The 23,136-nt window shown below is 42.8% G+C and overlaps 1 protein-coding gene across 1 annotated transcript; it reads right to left on the reverse strand.

The window, feature by feature from the left end:
* Positions 1 to 2,319: 2,319 nt before the first annotated feature.
* On the reverse strand, positions 2,320 to 22,929 carry MMP23B (matrix metallopeptidase 23B; the record flags this gene model as incomplete). The annotated part of the gene is given in 13 exon segments (XM_032231513.1): positions 2,320 to 3,172; positions 3,726 to 3,852; positions 4,603 to 4,713; positions 6,356 to 6,520; positions 11,639 to 11,731; positions 11,734 to 11,805; positions 14,349 to 14,414; positions 14,417 to 14,486; positions 17,598 to 17,628; positions 17,630 to 17,662; positions 17,664 to 17,708; positions 17,710 to 17,747; positions 22,720 to 22,929. Coding segments are annotated over 13 exon segments (1,236 nt in total), but the record flags the coding sequence as incomplete, so codon positions are not given.
* Positions 22,930 to 23,136: the final 207 nt, after the last annotated feature.

The raw sequence follows: 23,136 nt of genomic DNA on the forward strand, positions 1-23,136 counted from the left end.
ATAAAAAGGAACTTTTTTTTAAGTCTAAGGAAGCATTCTCCACTGCATTGCAAATGGCAGCTATATATACCTATTTATTCATCTTAATGGCCATCTTGTAAACCCTGCAAAGGTAAGAAAACCGTTCTTGCTATACATATCCTGGCAGGCTTCTGTGCTTCCTCTGATACACACTAAGGTTGCTTTTACACTAGTATCTGTATTTCCACAAAAATAAGACTGGGTCTTATATTAATTTTTGCTCCAAAAGATTCCTTAGGTCTTATTTTCTGGTTAGGTCTTATTTTGGAGGAAATACAGTACTAAATTCATCCATTTGGCTGACAATCTTAATGTCAGGCCTGCAACCATCTTTTCTTTTTGATCTTTGGCCTGCCACACTTTCTATTCTACTATGCATTTTCTATTGTGGGAAAATGGGAGGGGGGGAAATTGTACGGAGTTAGATGATAGGTAGCCATAACAACATTCTTTCTAGTAAGCCAAGGTCATCCTTTGTCTCTGCACTTGACCGGAACTGGATGGGTGGAAGCTGCCAGCATGGCAGTGGAAGATTGGACCATGGGATGGACTTGTGGGTGTGGGGGAAAGATCTTGAACTTCCAACCGGGTGGGGGAAACCAGGAAGCTTTCAGATTCGGGTTTTCCCAGATGTGCCAACATGGCTCTCTTAATAAATTGGAACTTTGAGGAACCTTGGACTCTTGATTTATTTTTGGATGCTATTTGGAACCCTGACTCTTAACTGGGGCTTATTTTGGGGGTAGGACTTATATTACGAGCATCCTGAAAAAATCATGCTAGGTCTTATTTTCGAGGAAACAGAGTAGTAACTATCGGTAGTCCTCAACTTACAAGCAAATTGTTGTGGTTCGTAAATTAATCCCATTGTCATTAAGCAAGTCCAGCTTCCGTTGATTTTGCTTATCGGAAGCTGTCTGGGAAGGTGGCCAGTGGTGATCACATGATCCCAGAACACTGCAATATGTACATGTCAGTTGTGAAGCATAAACATTTCGATTGCGTCACCACGGGTTTTGCTGCAACAAATTGGTTATAAGCTGGATCCAGTGCCTGACACGCAGATGCCCAGAGGAGAGGAGAACAGTGGAAATCTATGGGCTGGTCCTTGGGACAGAAGAGCCACTGCTGCTAGTGAAACCTCGCCCCCTCCCAGCTCTGGGGATAAAAGGCAGGGGGCAGAAATGAATAGGTATGGCAGACAACTATTTATCTCCCTGCCGGACAGACTTGTTAGCCTGCGGTGAGAGAGAAACATTTTGCCGGGGCTGCTGACACTCCTAATAAAGGAATCTTGGATTTAACTTCAGAGGATTTGTCGTGTTCGGGGAGCTGGGTCAGAGCAGCATGAGAAAGAAACCCCCCCCCCCCCCAAAGTAACAACTCTTATGTGTGTTTTCTCCTATCTTCAGTGTTTCTGTTCCTTGCCTTGGGTAGAACCCAAAAAAATTGGATTAATCAGACAAACCATGATTCAGCTAACCAAAGACTAGAGTGACTAGGATTACAGCCTCATTGCCTCGCTATGGAGCCTTGTCATTTGTATGAGGAACGCCTGACATTTTCTAATGAGGCTGATTAACCTTGTTCGCCCAATAATGTCTTTACGCTTCTAATGTGGCTTACGAACATTGTTTGTTGCCCAGGAATGTCTAGGCTTCCTTTGTGTCTGACAAATTGAAGTGAGTCAGCGGTGTCATGAACCCATAGCTCAGTTAATATTTCTCAAACTTGGCAATTTTCAGACGCGTAGAAATTTCCCAGCCAGCTACATTTCATTGCTGGGAAACGAGTAAGCCTCAAACACATGTCTTTGCGTGTTCTAATTATATGATCGCAATAAGGCAAGTGTAAAGTGTTCGCGAGCAACAGTAAATATCAGCATGGAAATGCTTTATTTGAGCAGAAGGCCCAAAAGGGTGAATTTCTGGTGAAATTCCTTAAGGATCAACGGTCCTGTTCCTTTCCAGAAACTATGCCTGAGTTGGCAAATTCTTGTCAAAGTTGTTGACCCAAGTTTTTAAAAAATGCCTAACAGAGGCAAAGGTTTAACGAAGGAATTCTTCCTTTGATCTTTTCCTTCTTGACGCAGCTCCCTAAATTGGGCAGAAAACCTAGCTTGTAATTTGGAGGAGTATATGATCTCTAATCTTACCTTGTTTTCCCGAAAATAAGACAGGGTCTTATTATAAAGCCTTATTTTTGGGGAGGCCTTATTATTTTTGAGGTGCAGGAGGCGGCGAGCATGGTCACCTCATGGCTGCTGCTATGTCGCAATATTTTTAGGGAGGGCTTATTTTAGTGCCTGCGCTCAAAAGCCCGACGGGGCTTATTATCCGGGGAGGTCTTATTTTTCAGGAAAACAGAGGCAGTGCGTGAAATTTGCAAACTTGTTTTGTGCAAGGTTTGCTTTGCGGAAATAACTGAGCCCAGGAATTTCATTATATGCTGGGATCTTTTACTAAATTGTAGAAATGATGAAGGCCTTGGCTATAAAATTTTAGTTGCTCCTCTGTTTTGAAGCGATCCAAGGAAATTGGAGGGAGGGGTGTTATTATATATGCCATTTTGGACAGCTCCGGGAAAGAGGAAAAAAACAAATTTAATAAACCAATTTCGATGACAAGAGTACCAGGCTCCAGATTATAGCAGAACGTAGGTGAAAATATGTGTAAAATGGTTCCTAAAGAATATTAGCAACTGTAAAAAAAAAAAAAAGCAGATATTTTAGTTCATATTGTAGTCTATTTCTCCTCCCCTTGGACTCCTTTATGACTTCGACTACACATCCTAACATCCCCAGCAGGCTTGGCCAAGAATAAAAAAAACAGGAAAGACACCAGTATTTTTGCAGGACTGGTTTTCGTGAGTGCGGATCGGCTGTTGAAAGTGCAATACGGCAACAGAGGTGAGGAAGTGGACCCACACAGAAGGACTTGGGGGGGGGGGTCTGTAAGTCCTTTCACACAGTCCACATTAATGCTTCAGCTTGACTCGCCAAGAATATGTGGTCAAGACTTTGGACTTTTTCTTCACGATGCAAGTATATGTTCCTTCATTGATGGCGTTGGCTATAATGCTCATGTGGTCGCCGTTCAGAAACAGGTAGCCAGGATAGGAATATTCTAGCAATTCCTTCTCCTTATACCAACTGCATGAAAAAAAGGGAAAAAAAGGAAGGAGAGAGAGAAAAAGGATGAAAAGAAAAAAAGGAAGGAAGAAGGGAAAAAAGAAAAAAAAGGGAAGGAAGGAGAGAAAGAAACAGGAAGGAATGAAAAAAGGAAGGAAGAAAAAACGAAGGAAAAAGAAAAATGAAAAAAGAAAGGAAGAAAAAAAAGGAAGGAAGGAAAAAGAAACAGGAAGGAAGGAGAGAAACAGGAAGGAGAGAAAGGAAGGGGAAAGAAAGAAACCATAAGAAAGAAAAAAGAAACAGGAAGAAAAAAGGAAGGAAGGACAAAGAGAAACAGGAAGGATGGGGAAAGGAAAGGAGAAAGAAAGAAGAAAAAGAAAAATCAATTCGTTAGCCCACACAACGTGCTTAATTAAAAGAGCCCACATGGAGATCTTTTTTAGTCTGTAGGATGGGCAGCTATGAAACGATGCCAATCCTTTTTTTAAAAAAATAAGGACATTTTAGTCTTAAAAACTTTCTCTCTTGCATTCATCTCAAGAGTTCCCCAAAAATCCAGGTGCAAATAACTTACTAAACTTTCCCCTTTTTGTGAATGATTTTCTGGCCACATCGGAAAGTCACATTCCGGCCTTCGGGGACGAGCCTGGTCTTCATCCTTGGGGGTGGCGGGGTGGGGATCACTGTCGGAAAAGGGAACGCTGCCATCGGAATGAGGAAAAGTGGGAAGAACAGACACATCAGCTCAGAATCAAAACAAGGGAACTAACGCAACTGTCTCACCCAAAAAAGTGATGTGTGATCCAGAATAGCGAACTATGCCCTGGCTTGCATTTTGATCTGTTAAATCTGCTAAATTCCTAAAATTTATTTCGCATGTTGGATCGATTTTGCTCTGCAAATAGTTTGTTGTTTGTCTTTGGCATTGTTTCATGTCACAACAACCCGCTCAGGCCAGATATGGAGTAAATGAGGATGTTTCTTCCTTCCCAAATAAGAAAACAAATTTGAATTTCCCAAAGACGCTTAGATGATGCAGAGAGATTCCCAAACTCTTGGGAAAATATTATACCAGCAGTTCCTTCCTACTAAAAACTAATTATTTTATAGCAACTTTAAGAGAGGTGGACTTCAATTCCCAGAATCCCATGGCTGGCTGGGGAATTCTGGGAATTGAAGTCCACCCTCTTAAAGTTGCCAAAGTTGCTATAAGATAATTAGTTTTTAGTAGGAAGGAACAAGGGCAATTGATTCTTTAGGCAAGTATTTCTCAACTTTGGCAACTTTAAGATGGGTGGACTTCAGTTCCCAGAATTCCATAGCTGACTGGGGAATTCTGGGAATTGAAGTCCACCCCTCTTAAAGTTGCCAAAGTTGAGAAATACTTGCTTAAAGAACCAATTGCCCTTTTTACTACACAATTTGCCACAAAAGCGAGATATGAGAGTTACCCAAGCAAAAATCACAGCTGTATGGACAGTGCTTTTTCATAAACCGTTGGCGCGTTCGACAGTAACCTTTCCGGCTCAATGATGGGCATATAAAGAGTCGATCTTTGCAGCCTGGGGAAAAAATAAATAAATAAATAAAAACAGGATTTCACTTTAAAATGCCCAAGAAGAAAAGATAGAAATGTCACCACTCATTCATTTCTCATTTGACCCTACCCTGAACACAAAAGTGAGGTTTTGGTGGCCGAATTTAACAAAGCACCAGACAAATTAATCCATAAGCAGCAAACCTTGATTCTTTGGTCATGGCTACGAGTTTGAATTTAGCTATGAAAGGTAACAGGCCAGTTCTGGAGGAAACTTGAGGATGGAGCTGAATCCCAACAGCTCAAAACTTTTAGCCCTTTCTCCTCCTCTGGCATGTAAAACTGGTATATGAAGCAGCCTCTTTGTATCCTCTAAAGATGGAGCCAACTTAAGAAGCGGGGGGGGGGTCACTTTTGTTGATGTTTTCACAAGGTAAAATACACATCATCTCCTATTCAGTCTGTTCCCATTTGCCGAGATTTTTTTAAAGTACTGAGAAACCACCGGCATCGATGCTACGGGGGGAGGAGATACAGTTGATGTCCAGAAAATAAATATTGAATGTATAAACACCAAGAGAAGAAGGACATTTTCAGTTGATTGGATGGTAGTGAAAATAATTCTTTGTAAACGGCCGTGGAGTGGACTGCACATTTGGCACGAGGAAGATCAACTGGGGGCCAGTCCAAGAATTTGGATAGATAATGCTGCCTTCATGAGGATTAGGATTGACCTTAAAACAATGTTAATTTACATTTTAAAACGCATGCCCCGTGATTTCCCCATGCAGACTCTCTTCTCTGCGTGTTTTCTTGCTGCTTGCCTTTTTACAGACCTACCCCGGGATTTTAAGGAACGCGGTGACTCAGTGGCTAAGACGCTGAGCTTGTCGATCAGAAAAGTTGGCAGCTTGGCAGTTCGAATCCCTAGCGCCGCGTAACGGAGTGAGCTCCCATGACTTGTCCCAGCTTCTGCCAACCTAGCAGTTCGAAAGCACATAAAAAGTACGAGTAGAAAAATAGGGACCACTCTTGGCGGGAAGGTAACAGAGTTCCGTGCGCATTCAGTGTTTAGTTATGCCGGCCACATGACCACGGAGAGGTCTTCGGACAGCACTGGCTCTTCGTCTTCGAAACGGGGATGAGTAGTGCCCCCTAGATTCAGGAACGACTAGCACATATGTGCAAGGGGAACCTTTACCGGGATTTTAAAAATCCACTTCTCCAAATCGGAGTCCTTTTTGGAAGTCGCTTTTTCCAAAAGGCAGCTGAGTTTTTCTTTGTTTTGCACTTCTCATCCAAGAAGCTTCTTCAGTTCCGAGTGAATGCTGGAGAATGGAATTCCTTGCAGTCACCTGGTCCGTTAGCCCTCTCTCTTAACGTCTTCAAGGGAAAACAGTCCAGTTGCCTTTTGAAAAAAAGCATCTTTGGGACACCTATGCAAAAGGGCTAAGATTTGGGGAACTGGATTTTAAAAATCCTTATATAGGACTGTAAAAAAAAGGCAAGACGCAAGAAAACACGAGGAGGAGGCATTTTGCACATTCGTTACCTCCGCTCAGGCCTAAATGAACAAGGCAGCGACCGGCGTTCTTTTTATCAAGAAAACTGGCAAAGGAGAGGATTATAATCGTTCCGACATTCTTCAACCAATGGCGCCCGCTTACCATAAAGCCGGTACATCCCCCACATCTCGTCCTGCGAGATCGTGTCCTTCCCCGTCAGGGTGGCGTTCACATGCATCAAAGCGTTGGGATCCAGAGAGTGCATGAGACCCAACGCGTGGCCAATTTCGTGGGCGGCCACGTGAACGAGGTCTGTCAGCCAGACTCCTTTAAAAGAAAAGAAAAAAAAGGAACCTAATTAGGGTGTCATGGCTTCGCTTTTCTGAATCAACAGTTGGTGGAAAATAAAACAGAATAGTAGATCTTGATTTACGACAGTTCATTTAGTGACCCTTTGAATTTATGACGGCATTTGAAAAAAGCAACCGTTTTTCAAAGTTACGACCTTTGCAGCATCTCCCTCTCTGGTCACATGATTAAAATCCAGACACCTGGCAACCGACTCGTATTTAGGGCAGTCGCAGCATCCCTGGGTCACGCGATCCTCTTTTGCAACCTTAACAACAGTCTTGCCTAAGCAGCCAAAATATTGGGCTCAATTGTGGCCGTAAGTTGAGGACTACCTGTACTTTTGTTATGACATCACTGCAGACTTGATCTTGGTAGCCAATGTCAACTGTCTAGAAAGAGTGCAGAGAAGAGCAACCAAGAGGATTAAGGGACTGGAGGCTAAAAGAGAGAGACCGCCTCCTGCCAATTACCTCCCTGCGTCCCATCAGATCGCACAGAGTAGGCCTCCTCCGAATTCCATCCGCCAGTCAGTGCCGACTGGCGACTACGCGGAGGAGAGCCTTCTCAGTTGCAGCTCCGACATTATGGAACAACCTCCCCGTGGAGATCCGTACCCTCACCCAGTCCAGGCCTTCCGCACAGCCCTCAAGACCTGGCTATCCCGTCAGGCCTGGGGATAGGATTACTCTCACCCCGCCCGAATGTTGAGTGAATGTTGTGTTTTTATGGATAATTTTCTTTTATTCACGATTCTTTTTCTTTTTAAGTCTTGTCTTGCACTCCCTTCCCCTCATTGTTGTAAGCCGCCCTGAGTCCCCTCAGGGAAAAGGGCGGCATATAAATCCTCAATAAAATCCTAAAAAAAAAAAAAATCCTAAAACACATGAAGAACGGTTGCAGGAACTGGGGATGTCTAGTTTAATGAAAAGGAGGACTAGGGGAGACACGATAGCAGTCTTCCAATATCTCAGGGGTTGCCCCAAAGAAGAAGGAATCAAGCTGTTCTCAAAGGCACTTGAGTGTAGAACAAGAAGCAATGGGTGGAAACTAATCAAGGAGAGAAGCAACTTAGAACTGAGGATAAATTTCCTGACAGTGAGAACAATTGAACAGTGGAACAACTTGCCTCCAGAGGTTGTGAATGCTCCAACACTGGAAGTTTTTAAGAAGAAATTGAACAACCATTTGTCTGAAGTGATGTAGGATTTCCTGCCTAAGCAGGGGGTTGAACTAGAACATCTCCAAGGTCCCTTCCAACTATTCTTTCTCCACTCTGCAAAAGGGCAGGATTCCCAAATGGTTGGAGAAATTCACTTTCCAGCTCATTCTTCTTGAAACACAGAGGCCAGAGGTTAGAAGATTCTTTCCTTCAGGCCCCAAGCAAATCTCCCAACCCCTTTTCCTTAATTTAAAACAGAAGTGGCAGTAGCAATAAAGTTGATTCAGCTGCTCTTGAATTGTATATTACTCCGTGTCCTGGATTAAAGTTCCTTCCTCATCTAGCCCAGAGGATTTATTTTTCATCTTTAAAAGAATAAATAAATAAGACTGATGCATCGAAATGCAACCCTACATTGACTCGAGCTGCAGCTGTCTTGAAATTTACTCATGCAAAAATTCACGTTTTGTCGCTCGGTCTTCCTAAATAGGAAATGCTCGCAAACTTGTCTCAAGAAGTTAATTCTTGGACGTTTGGGGCACAGAAAAAAAAAAGGAAATAACAGATTTTCCTTGTCTTGGAGACAGTATATCTGCCGCCAGCGATTTTGTTGTTGTGAAAAATGTCTGTTTTCTGATCATCATAAATCCCAGTGTCCCTCTGCAAAGCTTTGAGATTAGTTTTATGAGCGAATAATTTTGTCTCCTGTTCAGTCTCTAGAGCGGGTGAGGTTGAAATCCTTTACAGAGTGTTGAAAACAGGATGATTGCAAAATAATATTCAACATTAGGGAGGTTAGGTCTTATGTCCCAGATCTTTTCAACGAGCCCTGATAAATAAAAATGTTTGATTTTATCCTTATTCCCTATTTGATGGGCAGATTAAGCATTTAAATTCAATTTTTCTTCCTTATTTTGAACTAGCTGATAACCCAGCGTAGCCCTGGTATTTATTTATCCTAATCCATATATTTGTCCTCAAAAATAATCCCGGACCAATTTCTAATATTGGATTTTCCCCCTTACCAGAGAGAGCCCCCTTGTGGAGTACTGTGAAGCCGTTACCCTAGCAATTCCACTGCGCTGTACAGTAGAAACTATTTCACGGCAGTACAGTAGAAGCCATTTTAAGGCACAACAGGCTGTATCTTAATGGAACACATACCCCAAGGGATGCTAGGGGTGTCTTACCCCCACATTATTTGTTTCTAGAGAGTAAGTCATCTGTGTACCAAATTTGGTTGAAATTGCTTGAGGCGTTCCAGAGTTATGCTAGAACGAACATACACACACTCACACACTCACTCTCTAATTCTCCTTGGGTGAGGATTGTTTATACCTGTTCTGACCCAGGATTCCTTAAAAAGCAAAAAGCAGAGTCTTGGTCCTGGCAAAACCTCTTTTATTTACACGACTGAATTCCTTTCATTCACAGTCAGCAAGGGTTAGCAAACAGTCTTTCCAAGGAATATTTATCCACACGAACCTTATCTCGCTTGGAGAGCTGCCAGATAACTAATTTCCAAATGCAGGGCAAGGCAACACTTGGCACAGAGTTTCTTATAGTCACAAACAGAACTTTCCACTCTCAACACGACCGAAGGAACAAATTGTTTCCTCCAAAAGAAAAGTCCCCTCCCCATTCGCTCCTCTTTTGTTTCCTCTGGGAGGGGCCAATCACCTCCAAGGTGTGGCTTTACTCCCAAGTCGACCCTGCTTTCTTAGTTGTTCTTGTCTTCTGGCAGCCCTGTGCATGCGCACACTGGGAACAGGCTCCAGCTGTTCCTCTCCCTCGCTGCTGTCTAGCTCCCTCTCTGCCTCCGACGCAGAGCCCTCGTCCAAGCTTCCCTCAGCCCCCAGGACTGGCCCATGTTCCTCCCAACCTCCTCACTGTCCGACTCTCCTTCCAGCTGCACTGGCCACCAGCGGGCCACAACACAGACCATCAGGCACCGATGGGTCATTCAGGAACTCTTTACTTGCTATTTTCAAATCCCTCTCTGCAGAAACAGAGACTCGCACAGAGGCACGTTAGACAGACTCTTTAAGGGAAGCACGCTTTAAAAAAAATCTTAATGGGGAAAAGCTCATCTGGACCAAAGGGCCATCTGTTTAGCATTTGATGGAACTCTTTAAAAAAAATAACAATAACAGTGGCCGCTGAGCTCCCGCAAAGTCTGCAGGAAAAAAACCCATCACCCCGATGGAGAAAAATGTAAACAGCTTTTTGTTTTTCTGATGAGAAAGAGAGCATGACCAACGCTCGATAACACTCAGCACTTTTGGGTCTCGGCCAGCAGCAACAGTTAAGCAAAAACGTCAGTTTCAGCTGGCAGGAATATTTCCACCAGTGACCGTTCCAGGAAGCAGAAGTCTTATTTGAAAGGCATCGGATGGCGAAATCTGACAGGCCGGAAAAGCAACCCAAAAAAAAACACCGCCTAATTTTGTACGAATCCATTCAGCAACTTGAGTGTGGGTCTTCAGGATGCCGATAATTTTGAAGCCGGCTTACTTTATTGCAAAAAAAATTAAAAATTAGATACTCATGGTCGTACAACCTCTGATTTGGTCAGCTCACACTAGAGGTCCCTAGCAAAACTTTCCAAGAAATAAAAGCTAGGAAAAGCTAGTTGGAGATGTTCATAGATGTGGAATTATCTGACTTCCTTAAGGAAGGCAGCAACCTGTGTGGCTCCGGAGCCGCATATGGCTCTTTCATCCCTCTGCGGTGGCTCCCTGTCTCCAGTCAGTTCCACCATTGATAGGGCTTTCGGTTAGGACAGGTAGAGGAAAAAAGATGCCGCACTAGGAGGAAACTCTATGGGGGGGGGGGGAACCGGACTTTCGGCCGGCTCCAGAATTGAACAGGGGGGCTTCTGGTTAGGACCTTTGTGGCTCTTTGAGTGTTTAAGGTTGCCAACCTTCTGGACTAAAAGCTTGGTTTAGCAAAACAAAGTGAGAAATACTGCCCCGTGTGATAATGTAAGATCTTCCTTGCATTGAGTTCAACTGTAGATGTATAGATAGTCCTTGACTTACAACAGTTCGGTTAGTGACCGTTCAAAGTTACAACGGCACTGAAAAAAAATGACTTATGACCGTTTTTCACACTTACGACCACTGCAGCATCCTTTACATTTGCATGATTTGCATTCAGACACTTGGCTTGGCAACTGACTCATAATTACGACAGTCGCAGCGTCCCGTGTGTGTGTGTGTGTCATGCCACCCCCCTTTTGCGACCTCCTGACAAGCAAACAACCATGTTACGAATTTAACAACTGCAGAGATTCACTTAACAGCGTGGCAAGTAAAGTCTAAAAAAATGGGAGGAAACTCACTGAATACATTTGTCAATTAGCAACGTAAAATTCTGGACTCAGTCGCTGTAATTTGATGATTACCTGTTATTCATATTTTCTTGGTAATAACCCAACCATGGTTTGGAGAAAGTTTTTTTTTTGTTCTGCGTAGTCAACCCATTTTTACAGCCTGGAACTAAATATCTAAAACCAGATTAATCTTCATCCTCTTCTTTCATCTCTCAAACTATCACAGTCTCTTTTGATGATTCAGGGGTGTCAGATCCAATATTTTTGAATTTTGCAACAGGTTTGCTGAATTCCTCTCATCTGCTTCCAGGATCTCTTATTGCTGTTGGATTTATCACTGGGTTTTTTTCCCCCCTCTTCTACAGACTTTCTACTTCAAGTAGCAAATGCCAAGATTTGTTCCTTTCTCCGTTCATTTTTTCCCCCTCCATTCCCCTCTTCCCCCAGTCCTTTCTCGATCAACGGACTTCATTTATCCTTTTTAACTCTGTTTTCCTTCCCAGCTCTACATTCTTTTCTTATAAATAAGGCCTAACTGCAGGAGGCAGCTACCGGCGCTCTTTTTATCAGATTAATCATTCTTGGGATCCAACCCACTTACCCTTTTTCCAGCTGAATCGAGTGTCCCCGACAATCCAGTACTCGTGATCGTCGAAATGAATCTCCCCCGTCTGCGGGAAGAAGGCGTGGGCCACTCACCCGTGATGCCATCGAAACAGTGATGGATCTGCGATTCCACGCAATCCGTGTGGTCGATGGGGTAGAAACCTGGAAGGTACGTTGGAGCGCAGGGAGAAAGAGGGGTTAAAAAATAAAAGATCACTTCATATTTACAAACCAGAACTTTCCTAGCTAGAGAATTCTGGGAGTTGAAGTCCACACATATCTCTCTCTCTCTCCTGTGCATCCCTAAGTTTTGCTTTTCAACTTTACAGCTGTTCCTGCATTGTTTCTCAGCCTTGGTAACTTTGAGCGGACTTCAACTCCCAGAATTCCCCCGCCAGCCTGGCTAGGGAATTCTGGGAGTTGAAGTCCACACATCTTCCAAGTCGTGAAGGTGGAGAAACATTGCATTAATTCAACACATCTGCAGATCCCAACTTGTCAACCAGACTAAACGCACTTCCTGTAGAAACGGGATCTCCCAACGCTATGGGTCCAGTTCCCAGACATTTGAATGCCAGAGTCTTAACTTGCAACATAACCCAGCAAGGGAATTCTCACGAGCATCCTCCTGTGAGCCATATTTAACTGGAATTAAAAGCATGCAAAATATCCTTATTTTACTCCTGGCCCCACCTATAATTAGATTTTTTTCCCCCCTGAATGTGATCCTCGCCCTACTTCTTGTGCGAAGTTAAGCCCAAAGCAAACCATTTTGGAAATCTCGTATTACCCACAATCCTTTTCTTTTCCCCCACTTAGCACCCGGCCAACTTTGAGACCACAAATGAGATATCTTTGCAACTCCCTCCAGATTCTTTCGCTCCCAGCCAAACTAATGTCCTGTTTCAATTTAGTGGCCTGCACAGAGAGAACGGCATGATCTGGTCAGGCTAACTATTTCTTCCCCTTCCCCCACTGCCAAATCTGGAAGACGCGTGTAAAATCTCACTTCGGGCCACCCGATGATACCTGGTGCTTGGCAGATGTTGCAGTGTGGCCCTCTGATTTGAGGATGGAAACAAGCAGGAAAATTGGTTGTGAAAAGGCGTATCTGCCTTAGTCATCTCCGCAACTGAGAGTCAAGTAGCCAGACTTGCCAAGAGAATGAACATTTCGATAAAATGTGTGTCTCATTAGGGAACTGAGTCTAAGATAATAAACCTTAGAAATTAGACCTTTATAAGTGGGGTTTTTTTGAAAGGCTTTTCAATCAGCCATGCGTGTTTCCCTGCTTCCCATCTCTGTCCTGCATACCTATAGCACTTATATACCACTTTACAGTGCTTCCCAGTCCTCTCTAAGCGGTTTACAGAATCAGCCTTTTGCCCCCAACAATCTGGGTCCTCATTTGACCCACCTCGGAAGGAGGGAAGGCTGAGCGTAACCTTGAGCCTGGTGAGATTCGAACTGCCAAATTGCAGGCAGCAGGCAGCCAGTAGAAGCAGCCTGCAGTACTGCACTCTACCTACTGCGCCACTGTGGCTCTTATTCCTTAATCATCCTTAATCTTTGTTACTCCTTATCATGTTTATTCCAGGTAGTCGTCAACTTGCGATCACAATTGACCCCCAATTTATGTTGCTAAGCGAGACAGTTGTAAAGTGAGCTTGCCCCATTTTGCAACCTATCACGCCACAGTTGTTAAATGAATCCCTGCAGTTGTTAAGTTTACCAAAGACAAATTCCTTGTGTATCCAATCACACTTTGCCAATAAAGAATTCTGCTTTCTATTCTTCTCTTCTCTCTTCTTTTCTTTTCTATTCTACTCTACTCTTTTTTGTTCTGTTCGTTCTATTCCTATCCTATTCTATTCTATTCTTCATTCCAATATCCTATCCTATCCTATATTCCATTCCATTCTCTATTCCATTCTATCTATTCTATTCTTCATTCCAAATATCCTATCCTATATTCTATTCCATCTCTATTCTATTCCATTCCATTCTATTCTATTCTTCATTCCAATATCCTATCCTATAGTCCATTCTCTACTCTATTCTGTTCTGTTCTATTCTATCTATTATCCTATCCTATATTCTATTCTATTCTATTCTTCATTCCAATATCCTATCCTATCCTATATTCCATTCCAGTCTCTATTCCATTCTATTCTATTCTATTCTTCATTCCAATATCCTATCCTATATTCTATTCCATTCTCTATTCTATTCCATTCCATTCTATTCTATTCTTCATTCCAATATCCTATCCTATATTCCATTCTCTACTCTATTCTGTTCTATTCTATTCTATTATCCTATCCTATATTCTATTCTATTCTATTCTTCATTCCAATATCCTATCCTATCCTATATTCCATTCCAGTCTCTATTCTATTCTATTCTACTCTATTCTATTCTCCATCCTATCCTATATTCCATTCCATTCTCTATTCCATTCCATTCTATTATATTTTATCTGGCTTCCCTGTTGACTTTGCTTGTCGGAAGGTCGCAAAAGGGGAATTCCCTTGACCCCGGAGACCCTGCAACCGTCATAAATACGAACCAGTTGCTTAAATTGATCTGAATTTCGATCACTAAACAAATGGTTATAAGTCGAGGGACTACAGTACCTGTATACAGTGCAGTAATTTAAGGATGCTTCCACTGGAAGCAAAAATCAGCGCAGTGAAGGTACCTACCAATGGTGAGGTCGCTGGAGGCGCTAACCGGCACTTCGCGAAAGGTGAAGGGGGAGACATCGCTCACATACGGAAAGCTGCAGCCAGCCCTTTCCTCGTCTGGCTTTTGTCAATCAGGTTTTTGGGAAAGACAGAATTCTGCCGGGGAATACAAAAATAAACTAAGAGATCAGTTTCACAACAGATTCTCCCGGGTATGACTTCGGCTGAGGACCGGCCACGAATTTGGGCTCAGGCTATCAAAAGTTAACACCAGGATGGGAAATGGGCAGAACTCACTTTGAATCTATTCATCAGAATAGCCGAACTGGAAGGGACCTTGGAGGTCTTCTAGTCCAACCCCCGGGTCAAGCAGGAGTCTCTGTACCATTCCAGGAAAAATGGTCCCCTCGTCCCATCACTCTGCTCAACACCTAATTCCCACAGTGCCATCTAATGCCTATGTATATTTACCCATGTTGTATGGCTGTAAGGTAAAGGTTCCCCTTGCACATGTGTGCTAGTCGTTCCCAACTCTAGGGGGTGGTAGTCATCTCCGTTTCAAAGCCAGTGCATGACTCAATGTCGAAGGTGCACAGAACGCTGCTCCCTTCCCCACAAAGGTGGTGCCGTTTTTTTCTACTTGCATTTTTTAACGTGCTTTCAAACTGCTAGGTTGGCAGAAGCTGGGATAAGTCACAGCTTTTGGGAGCTCCCTCCGTTACGCAGCGCTAGGAATTCGAACCGCCGACTACCGACCTTTTGATCAACAAGCTCAGCGTCTTAGCCTATATTATGATCATCCTGGAAAATCATGGTGGGGCTTATTTTCCAGTTAGGTCTTAATTTGGGGAAAACGGGGTCTGAGCTAAAGCCTTCTGAAGACACACACAAGCCATGTGTGAGGTTTGCTGCGGCCAACGTGGTCTCATTCTGCCAATCTTGACTTTGGCATTGCTTAAGCCTGGCAGGGCCAAAAAAAACCTCTTTCTTTATTTTCCCCTTTGCTTGGCATTTTCATGCCAGGCATCACAAAAGGGACAATGTTGTCCAGTTGTTCCTGGCCTTTCAGAAGACAGAAATGCCAGCGATGATGTTGCTTGCAGCCGTTTCTGCACCAGCTAGAACAAAGTTGTTGCTTTGTTCCAAGAAGGGGGGGAAAAATGAACGTCTCTTTTCATTCCACCTTTGAGAGGTTGGATTTCATTTCCTACGTTTCAAATTCGCAAGTGGGCAAGCATAAATTTCAAAAAAAAAAAAAAAAAAAAAAGAGGAAAAACTATTCCAACGTCCATCAAATCTTAGCCCATGATATTCCAAACAGGACTATTTTCTTCCTCCCCTTGGACTCTGTGATCTCTCTATGCAAAAGAATCTTTGTCCTTCCAAAGATTGGAAGGGGGGAGAAAAAAAAAAATGGTGTTGGGTCCAAATTTTTATACAAACATCTGCTTGGCACCCTCCCAAGGCAAAATTCATTTTTCAGAGTTGTGCAATGCCGTTTGCAGTTTCATATTTTTTTTTTAATTTAAACCAAAGGACACAAATGCAGATTTTTAAGGAAACGTATGGAGTAAAAAAAATGCATTTTATTAAGGGAAAAGCACAAAGGCCATTTTAAGTAGGGTACAGGTATTGTGTTTTTTATTTTAGAAAGTGTGGGGAAAAGTAATTGTTGGGGTGTTTTATTTGTCGTCTGAGATAAGAATAAGAAAATAAGAGATGGAATGAAAGATTTATGAGACATGTATTTCATAGCGTCATACAACAGTTTTCTAAAAAACAAAAAATCCAGGACTTTTGAAGACTTACACAGCCACTCAATTTGGTGTCTGCATATTATTTTCTCAAGGAAACAATAGTTGATTTCCAACCCTTTGTTTAATGAATGGATATAACGTGCATTCATTTCGGATTTGGAAATTCAATTCTGAGAATTAAATATAATTCTGAAAGTGAGGAGTGGAGAAATATGAATCTGGGGTAGCGATTGTCCTAGCTTGTATTGATTTGAATGAAGCTGAAATCTAAATTATGTCTTTTTCTTTCACCCTGACCCCACCAATTCTCTTCAGTGGGTCTGTTCATTTTTGCAAGACAGTGCCCATCATTGTACCCCAGGACAGTCTGAAGAAAATGACACATCCTTGGTTTAAATTTGGGTGACTGCCATATAGTAGTAGTGCTCTTAACCCAGGGGGGAGGGGGGGGAACCTAAATTTTAATTCTGGTTGCTTCCTCCTCACTATCCTTGATTGTATTGGCTCTTGACTGGAAATACAATAATACAATACAATAGCAGAGTTGGAAGGGACCTTGGAGGTCTTCTAGTCCAACCCCCTGCCTAGGCAGGAAACCCTATACCATTTCAAACAATGGCTATCCCAGCATCTTCTTAAAGACTTCCAGTGGTGGGGCATTCACAACCTCTAGAGGCAACTTCTGTTCCACTGATTAATTGTTCTAACTGTCAGGAAATTTCTCCTCAGTTCTAAGTTGCTTCTCTCCTGGATTAGTTTCCACCCATTGCTTCTTGTCCTGCCCTCAGGTGCTTTGGAGAATAGCTTGACTCCCTCTTCTTTGGGTCAGACCCTGAGATATTGGAAGACTGCTATCCTGTCTCCCCTGGTTCTTCTTCCTATTAACTAGACATACCCAGTTCCTATTTTTAGCCTCCAGCCTCCTATCCTCTTTGTTGCTCTTCTCTGCACTCTTTCTAGAGTCTCCACATCTTTTCTACATCATGGTGACCAAACTGAGTGCCGGATTCCAAGTGTGGCCTTCCCAAGGCCTTCTAAAGTGGTATTAACCCTTCATGTGATCTTGAGTCTATCTCTCTGTTGATGCAGGCCTAGAACTGTGTTGGCTTTTTGGCAGCTGCTGCACACAGCTGGTTCCTATTTAAAATGGTTGTCCACTAGGCCTCCAAGATCCCTCTCGAGTTACTACTATTGAGCCGAGTACCAACCAATACTGTGCCTGTGCATTTCGTTTTCTTGCCTAAATGGTAGAACCTTAGTACTTTCACCATTAATTTCATTTGTTAGATAGCCCCCAATGTTCAAGTTTGTCAAGATTCCGTCTGTAGCTTAGCCTGTCTTCTGGAGTGTTGGCTATTCTTGTCATCTTGGTATCATCTGCAAATATTCACCCCCATCTAGCATGAATAAAAACCACTCTGGTTTCTATTCTATGATGGGTCAAATGTAGCACTAATTTGAAAAGAAAGAAAAAGAAAGAAAGAAAGAGAAAGAAGAAAGAAAGAAAGACTTCTTACTTGTATGTTAAGTTGAATGATCCCTTTGAGCCGTCCTGGGGTCAGAGTGTAACGTTTTCCGTAGATGAGGAGGTGGAGGTGGGAAGGGCACCTTTGAAGACCCAGTTAACTCCAAGGGTTGCACCAGGTATGGCCGTGTCTCCCTTAAAGACAGAGGAACAAGTGAGAAGCTTTGGGGCAGAACCTTAATACAGAGAGCATCTTTAAACAGCTCCCAGACCAAGTCAGTTTCTCAGCATTTCCCCCCCATCTATTTTGCAGCAGCCATTGTTTTTTTTTCTGAAAAAGTCATTTTTGTGGCTTGGTTCTCCGTCTGAACTAATTAAATCAATTGATCAACACATTTCAGATATGATGGACCTTTAGCTTCCTTCCATCAACCCGTTATGCCAGAGATGGTGGATGTCTGGATGACACCAGATTGTTTACTCTCATCCTTCTAAATCAGACAGGAGCCAGGAAGCCCAGAGTATTTTCCAGGAAAACACCAAGCTTCCCAAGTTACTAGCCCCTGGGGTGTATTACTTGGAATGCAATTGCCACTGAATCTGGTGTTTCCTTTAGCAATTACAGGCATTATTTGCTGTTTATTGTCTTTCCAAAATTCCACCAGCCTCTTACTTAAAGACAACCAAGCTCGTAGCCTCCCTTAGATTTTGGAAGGAGATTTCTTTTTTAAATTAGTCATACTGTTTGATAATAAAACATTTTTGCACTTTTTTTTTTAATCAGCTCCTTTGTGCAAAAAAAGGAGTTTTCTGCTCTGTGCAAAAATATGTGGTTTTTTTGGGGGGGGGAACGGGGCCAAGATCAGGAAAAGGCAAGGAGAGATGAGACAAAATGTACGAAAGAAGTCCAACCCCCCCCCCCCTTTTAGAAAGGAATAAAAGCCCACAGCTGATTAGTTTGCTCTCTTCTGTCCTGAAGGCGAAGCGAAAAGAGGGGTGAAACGGTAAAAACTAATTTGAGCAGGAAAAAGTAATCTTAAATTCCACCGTATGAATTTCAGAGTTCTAAGAAACCTCTCCCAAGACGTTTCTTTACTGAAAACTGTTGGTTTATTATTATTTTTTAGAGCTGGAACCAGGACACCAAATATTGGCCTGGCTGCTGATGTACAACACTTAAAAGACCTTCTATGCCGCTGTCCCTCACTGTTTCCTGAATCCAATAATCACAGAGGGCTGCTGCTGTAGGACATCAGCTGTTGAAGGTGAGCCAATTCCTGGACTTACAGATTTGGGGGAAAGGAAAAAAACTCACCCACCAGAAGAGAAGGAAAAAAAAAATGTTCAAGACATTAAAGCTTTGATTGATGGCTGCCGGTAACCAAGTCTCCAGCTTCAATGCTGCTTTTGCAGCTACAAAAGTAAGCGACATAACCGCCAACATTTAATTGATGGCCTAGGAATGTACATATTGCTGTAAAACTTTTAAACAGGTTAACAAAGTTGGAAGGGACCTTAGAGGCCATCTAGTCTAACCCCCCCTGCCCAAGCAGGAGACCCCACAACCATTTCTGACAGAGGGCAATCCAATCTCTTCTTGAAAGCCTCCAGGATGAAGCTTCCCACAAGCTCTGAATAGCAGAATAACAACAGAATACAAGAATTGGAAGGGACCTTGTAGGTCATCTAGTCCAACCCCCCCTGCCCAAGCAGGAGACCCTACACCATTTTTGACAAAGGGCAGCCAATCTCTCATGAAAGCCTCCATGGATGAAGCTCACACAACTTCTGAAGGCAACTTCTGTTCCATGGGTTGATTGCTCTCACTGTCTCCTTATTTCTAGGTTGAAGCTCTCCTTGGTCAGTTTCCATCCATTGTTCCTTGTCTGGCAACTTCGGATGCTTTGGAGAATAGCTTGACCCCCCTACTCTCTGTGGAAGCCCCTCAAATATTGGAAGACCACTATCCTGTCTCCCCTGGTCCTTCTCTTCCCTAGACTAGCCATGCCCAGTTCCTGCAACCGTCCTTCACATGTTTGAGCCTCAGTCCCTTAATCCTCTTGGTTGCTCTTCTCTGCCCTCTTTCTAGAGTCTCAACAATCTTTTTAATAGTGTGGTGACCACTCCTAGACCTCCAGTTAAAAGTTGGAAGTTATGTCACCTATACACACACACAAACACCACACACAGCCATTCTCCTTGCAAACGGCATGAAAATTGAGAAATTGGGTTTATTTCCAGGGCAACTGAAAACTCGAAGGATGAAGATGAGCAAATCTCAAGGAGTTGAAATCTGCAACGTGTTAATCAGAAGAATTGATATCACAATTTGACAATTCTCCTCCTCCCCCCCTCCCTCCTCCTCTTCCTCCAAGCTTCTTGGGAATCTCTTATCTAACTTGGGAGTATCATGAAAATCGCATGGCTGCCGCCTCCTTTCCTTGCCAAAACCTCGCTCCAAGAAGTATTAATCCATTTATTTTTTTTTTGAGTCGGGGAGGCTGGAGAACCAAAGTTGTTTCTCCCCGCAACCCTTCCCAGATCCACACAGGGGGACTTTCAGAGAAAAGCTAAGGATTTCTCTCTCTCATTAGAAAAAGAAGGCCTCTCAACTCCATCAAATTCCTAGATATTTCAATTTTGCTCATCTCAGCAAAAGTGGGGGTTGGAGGGGGGGGGAGAGAGAGACACCAGGGCTGGATGAGTCACTCAGCTGCCTGTGCTTAAATAACAGAGAACTGGCTGTTTTTGGAAATTGTCCACCTTCTCCATGGCTTTCATCCATGCCAACTTTTCTCCTTGGCTTTGCGCTTCTCCCACCCCCCCCCCCCAGTTGCGGCAGGACACCGCTGGCCTCCAGAAGCCTCTTGAATGTTAAGTTTGGAAAAGGCCCGCTTGGATGGCTTCTTCGGGCATGTGAAAGAGGTTCAGGGAGAGGGATGAATGTAAGAAAAAGATCTGCTAGTTCCAGAAGGGAGCATCGGTGATAAGAGATTTAAACAAGGGCGATGTTTGTTTTAATAATTGATCTGGTTTCTGGGATCCTTTATCCCAGGGCTGGATTGATGAGAGGATTGACGAGCACTCCGGAGATTCTCGGAGGAAGATCCCAATTGCTGGTTTTGCAAATCTCACTGTTCAAAACAACCACAGGGACTCAAAAGAGAGGAATCATTTTGCCACCAGATGTTGTGAGTTTTGCTAGCATCCCTCAAGCGCTGCCTAAGGCCACATCATCTAAAATCCCCCCCCCCCCCAATCTCCCAGTTAGAGAAAGAAACAAGTTAGCTTGCAAAGCATGTTTGGTGCGTTATGAAAGGAGACCTCAGGTCAACTCCCCCCTCCCTGCCCATTTGAATGGACAGCACCTGCCGGAATGCTAGGCTAGCATTGGCTAGCACACGAGGCTTCGAGCCAAAGAGTTGAGTTTTAAAAAAGAGAGACGAAGGTAAGCTGAAAACTATTCACTGAACTCATGGCTGCAAGTTTGATAATGGAACAGAGAAACAGAGGGACAGGCTGGAGGCAACTCCAGATGTTGAGTTTCCTGACAAAAATGGGACTCCTGATTTTATTGCCATTATTGTTTCGCATAAATAGATGATACTGACAGTGATAGAGATGAGATTGGATGGATGGATGGATGGATAGATAGATAGATAGATAGATAGATAGATAGATAGATAGATAGATAGATATGATAGATGTTAGATAAACAGATAGATAGATCCATGATAAAGATAGGTAGACAGACAGACAATGATAGATGATAGATTAGATAAAGAGGATAGAGATAGATAGATAGATAGATAGATAGATAGAATAAATGATAGAATAGAACTAGAATAGATAAATGATAGATAGATAGATAGATAGAGATAGATAGATAGATAGATAGATAGATGATAGATGATAGATAAACAGATAGATAGATCCATGATAAAGATAGGTAGACAGACAGACAATGATAGATGATAGATTAGATAAATGAGGATAGAGATAGATAGATAGATAGATAGATAGATAGATAGATAGATAGATAGAATAAATGATAGAATAGATAACTAGAATAGATAATGATAGATAGATAGATAGATATAGATAGATAGATAGATAGATAGATAGATAGATAGATGATGATATAGATAGATCCATGATATAGCTATAGATAAAAGAATAGATGATAGAATAGATACGATAGATACAGTGTGATAGAGATGACATATAGATCCATGATAAAGATAGGTAGAATAGATAAATGATAGAATAGATGATAGAGATAGATAGACAGACGGACAGAGATGATAGATAGATCCATGAGAGAGAGAGAGAGAGAGAGGATAGATACAGGGAGATGATAGGTTGAGAAAGAGAGATGTAGACAGATACCATTAGCATACTTAAATGCTTGAAAGTTTTTTAATTGTGATTTCTCGCTGCTATGATGGAAAGTACCTTGGGAAACAATTGTCTCAAACGTTGGGATTCCAGTTCCCATCATAACAGAATGACAGCTGGCACAGAGTTTTGAAGGTCGAACCCCCTTGTTCAGGCAGGAACCCTAAACCATTTCAGACAAATGAGATGGCTTCTTCCAATCTCTTCTTAAAACCTCCGGATTGATTTTTTTTTCTTTTTTCATCCATGACTCCCCCCTCCCCCCAAAAAAAATCCCACACCAGGTTTCAAACAGGATGAGGACACCAACAGTCCTTCCAACCTGCACGAAAGCAATAGCAATAGCAGTAGACTTATATACCGCTTCATAGGCCTTTCAGGCCTCTCTAAGCGGTTTACAGAGTCAGCATAGTGCCCCCAACAATCTGGGTCCTCATTTTACCCACCTCGGAAGGATGGAAGGCTGAGTCAACCCTGAGCCAGTGAGATTTGAACCGCTGAACTGCTGATCTAGCAGTAGCCTGCAGTGCTGCATTTAACCACTGCGCCACCTTGGCTCTTGGAAAGGAGGATTTGTTCTCGTAGCAGGAAAGAAAACATGAAAACGTAGCATTCACATCCCATCCTGAGGGATTTGAAGTCCTGCTCTTTTTAAGTCTACCTTGCCAGATTGTTGTGAGGGTATCACGGGGGGGGGGGAGCTGAACCCTTGCAAGAGAAGCGAGCAAGATAAATCAAAACAGTCATATTTGAAATACCAGCGGCTTACCTGGGTCGTCTGGGCTTCTCTTGCAAACGAATCTTCCAAAACCACCAGAAGAATTAAAAGCAGGAAAAGGCCGGTGGAATTTCCAGAGCTTGGATATTTAAGTTTTTTCGGCCTGCCAACAGGCAATAAAATAAGAGAAACACTCGCGGAAAGACTTTGAACCGCTGCTCCATGGCTGCATTTAATTAAAACCGAACGTGAAAAGAAGAATTAACCCCGGGAGGAAATTCAACCCAAATACAGATTGTTTCAGAACAGTCTGCAAGGCAGATTGTTCTGAAAAGGAGGCTGAATTTCTGGAGTGCCGAGAGTTTTTCTGGGGCAATTAAAAAAAAAAGAGAAAATATGCCAATGCCAAGAGTTTGAGTTAAGTCTCTTGACGGGCTCCGCCAGGGAATTTCTGCTTGTGGAAGAAGG

The sequence above is a fragment of the Thamnophis elegans genome, chromosome 15 (assembly GCF_009769535.1).
Source record: "Thamnophis elegans isolate rThaEle1 chromosome 15, rThaEle1.pri, whole genome shotgun sequence".
Taxonomy (NCBI): domain Eukaryota; kingdom Metazoa; phylum Chordata; class Lepidosauria; order Squamata; family Colubridae; genus Thamnophis; species Thamnophis elegans.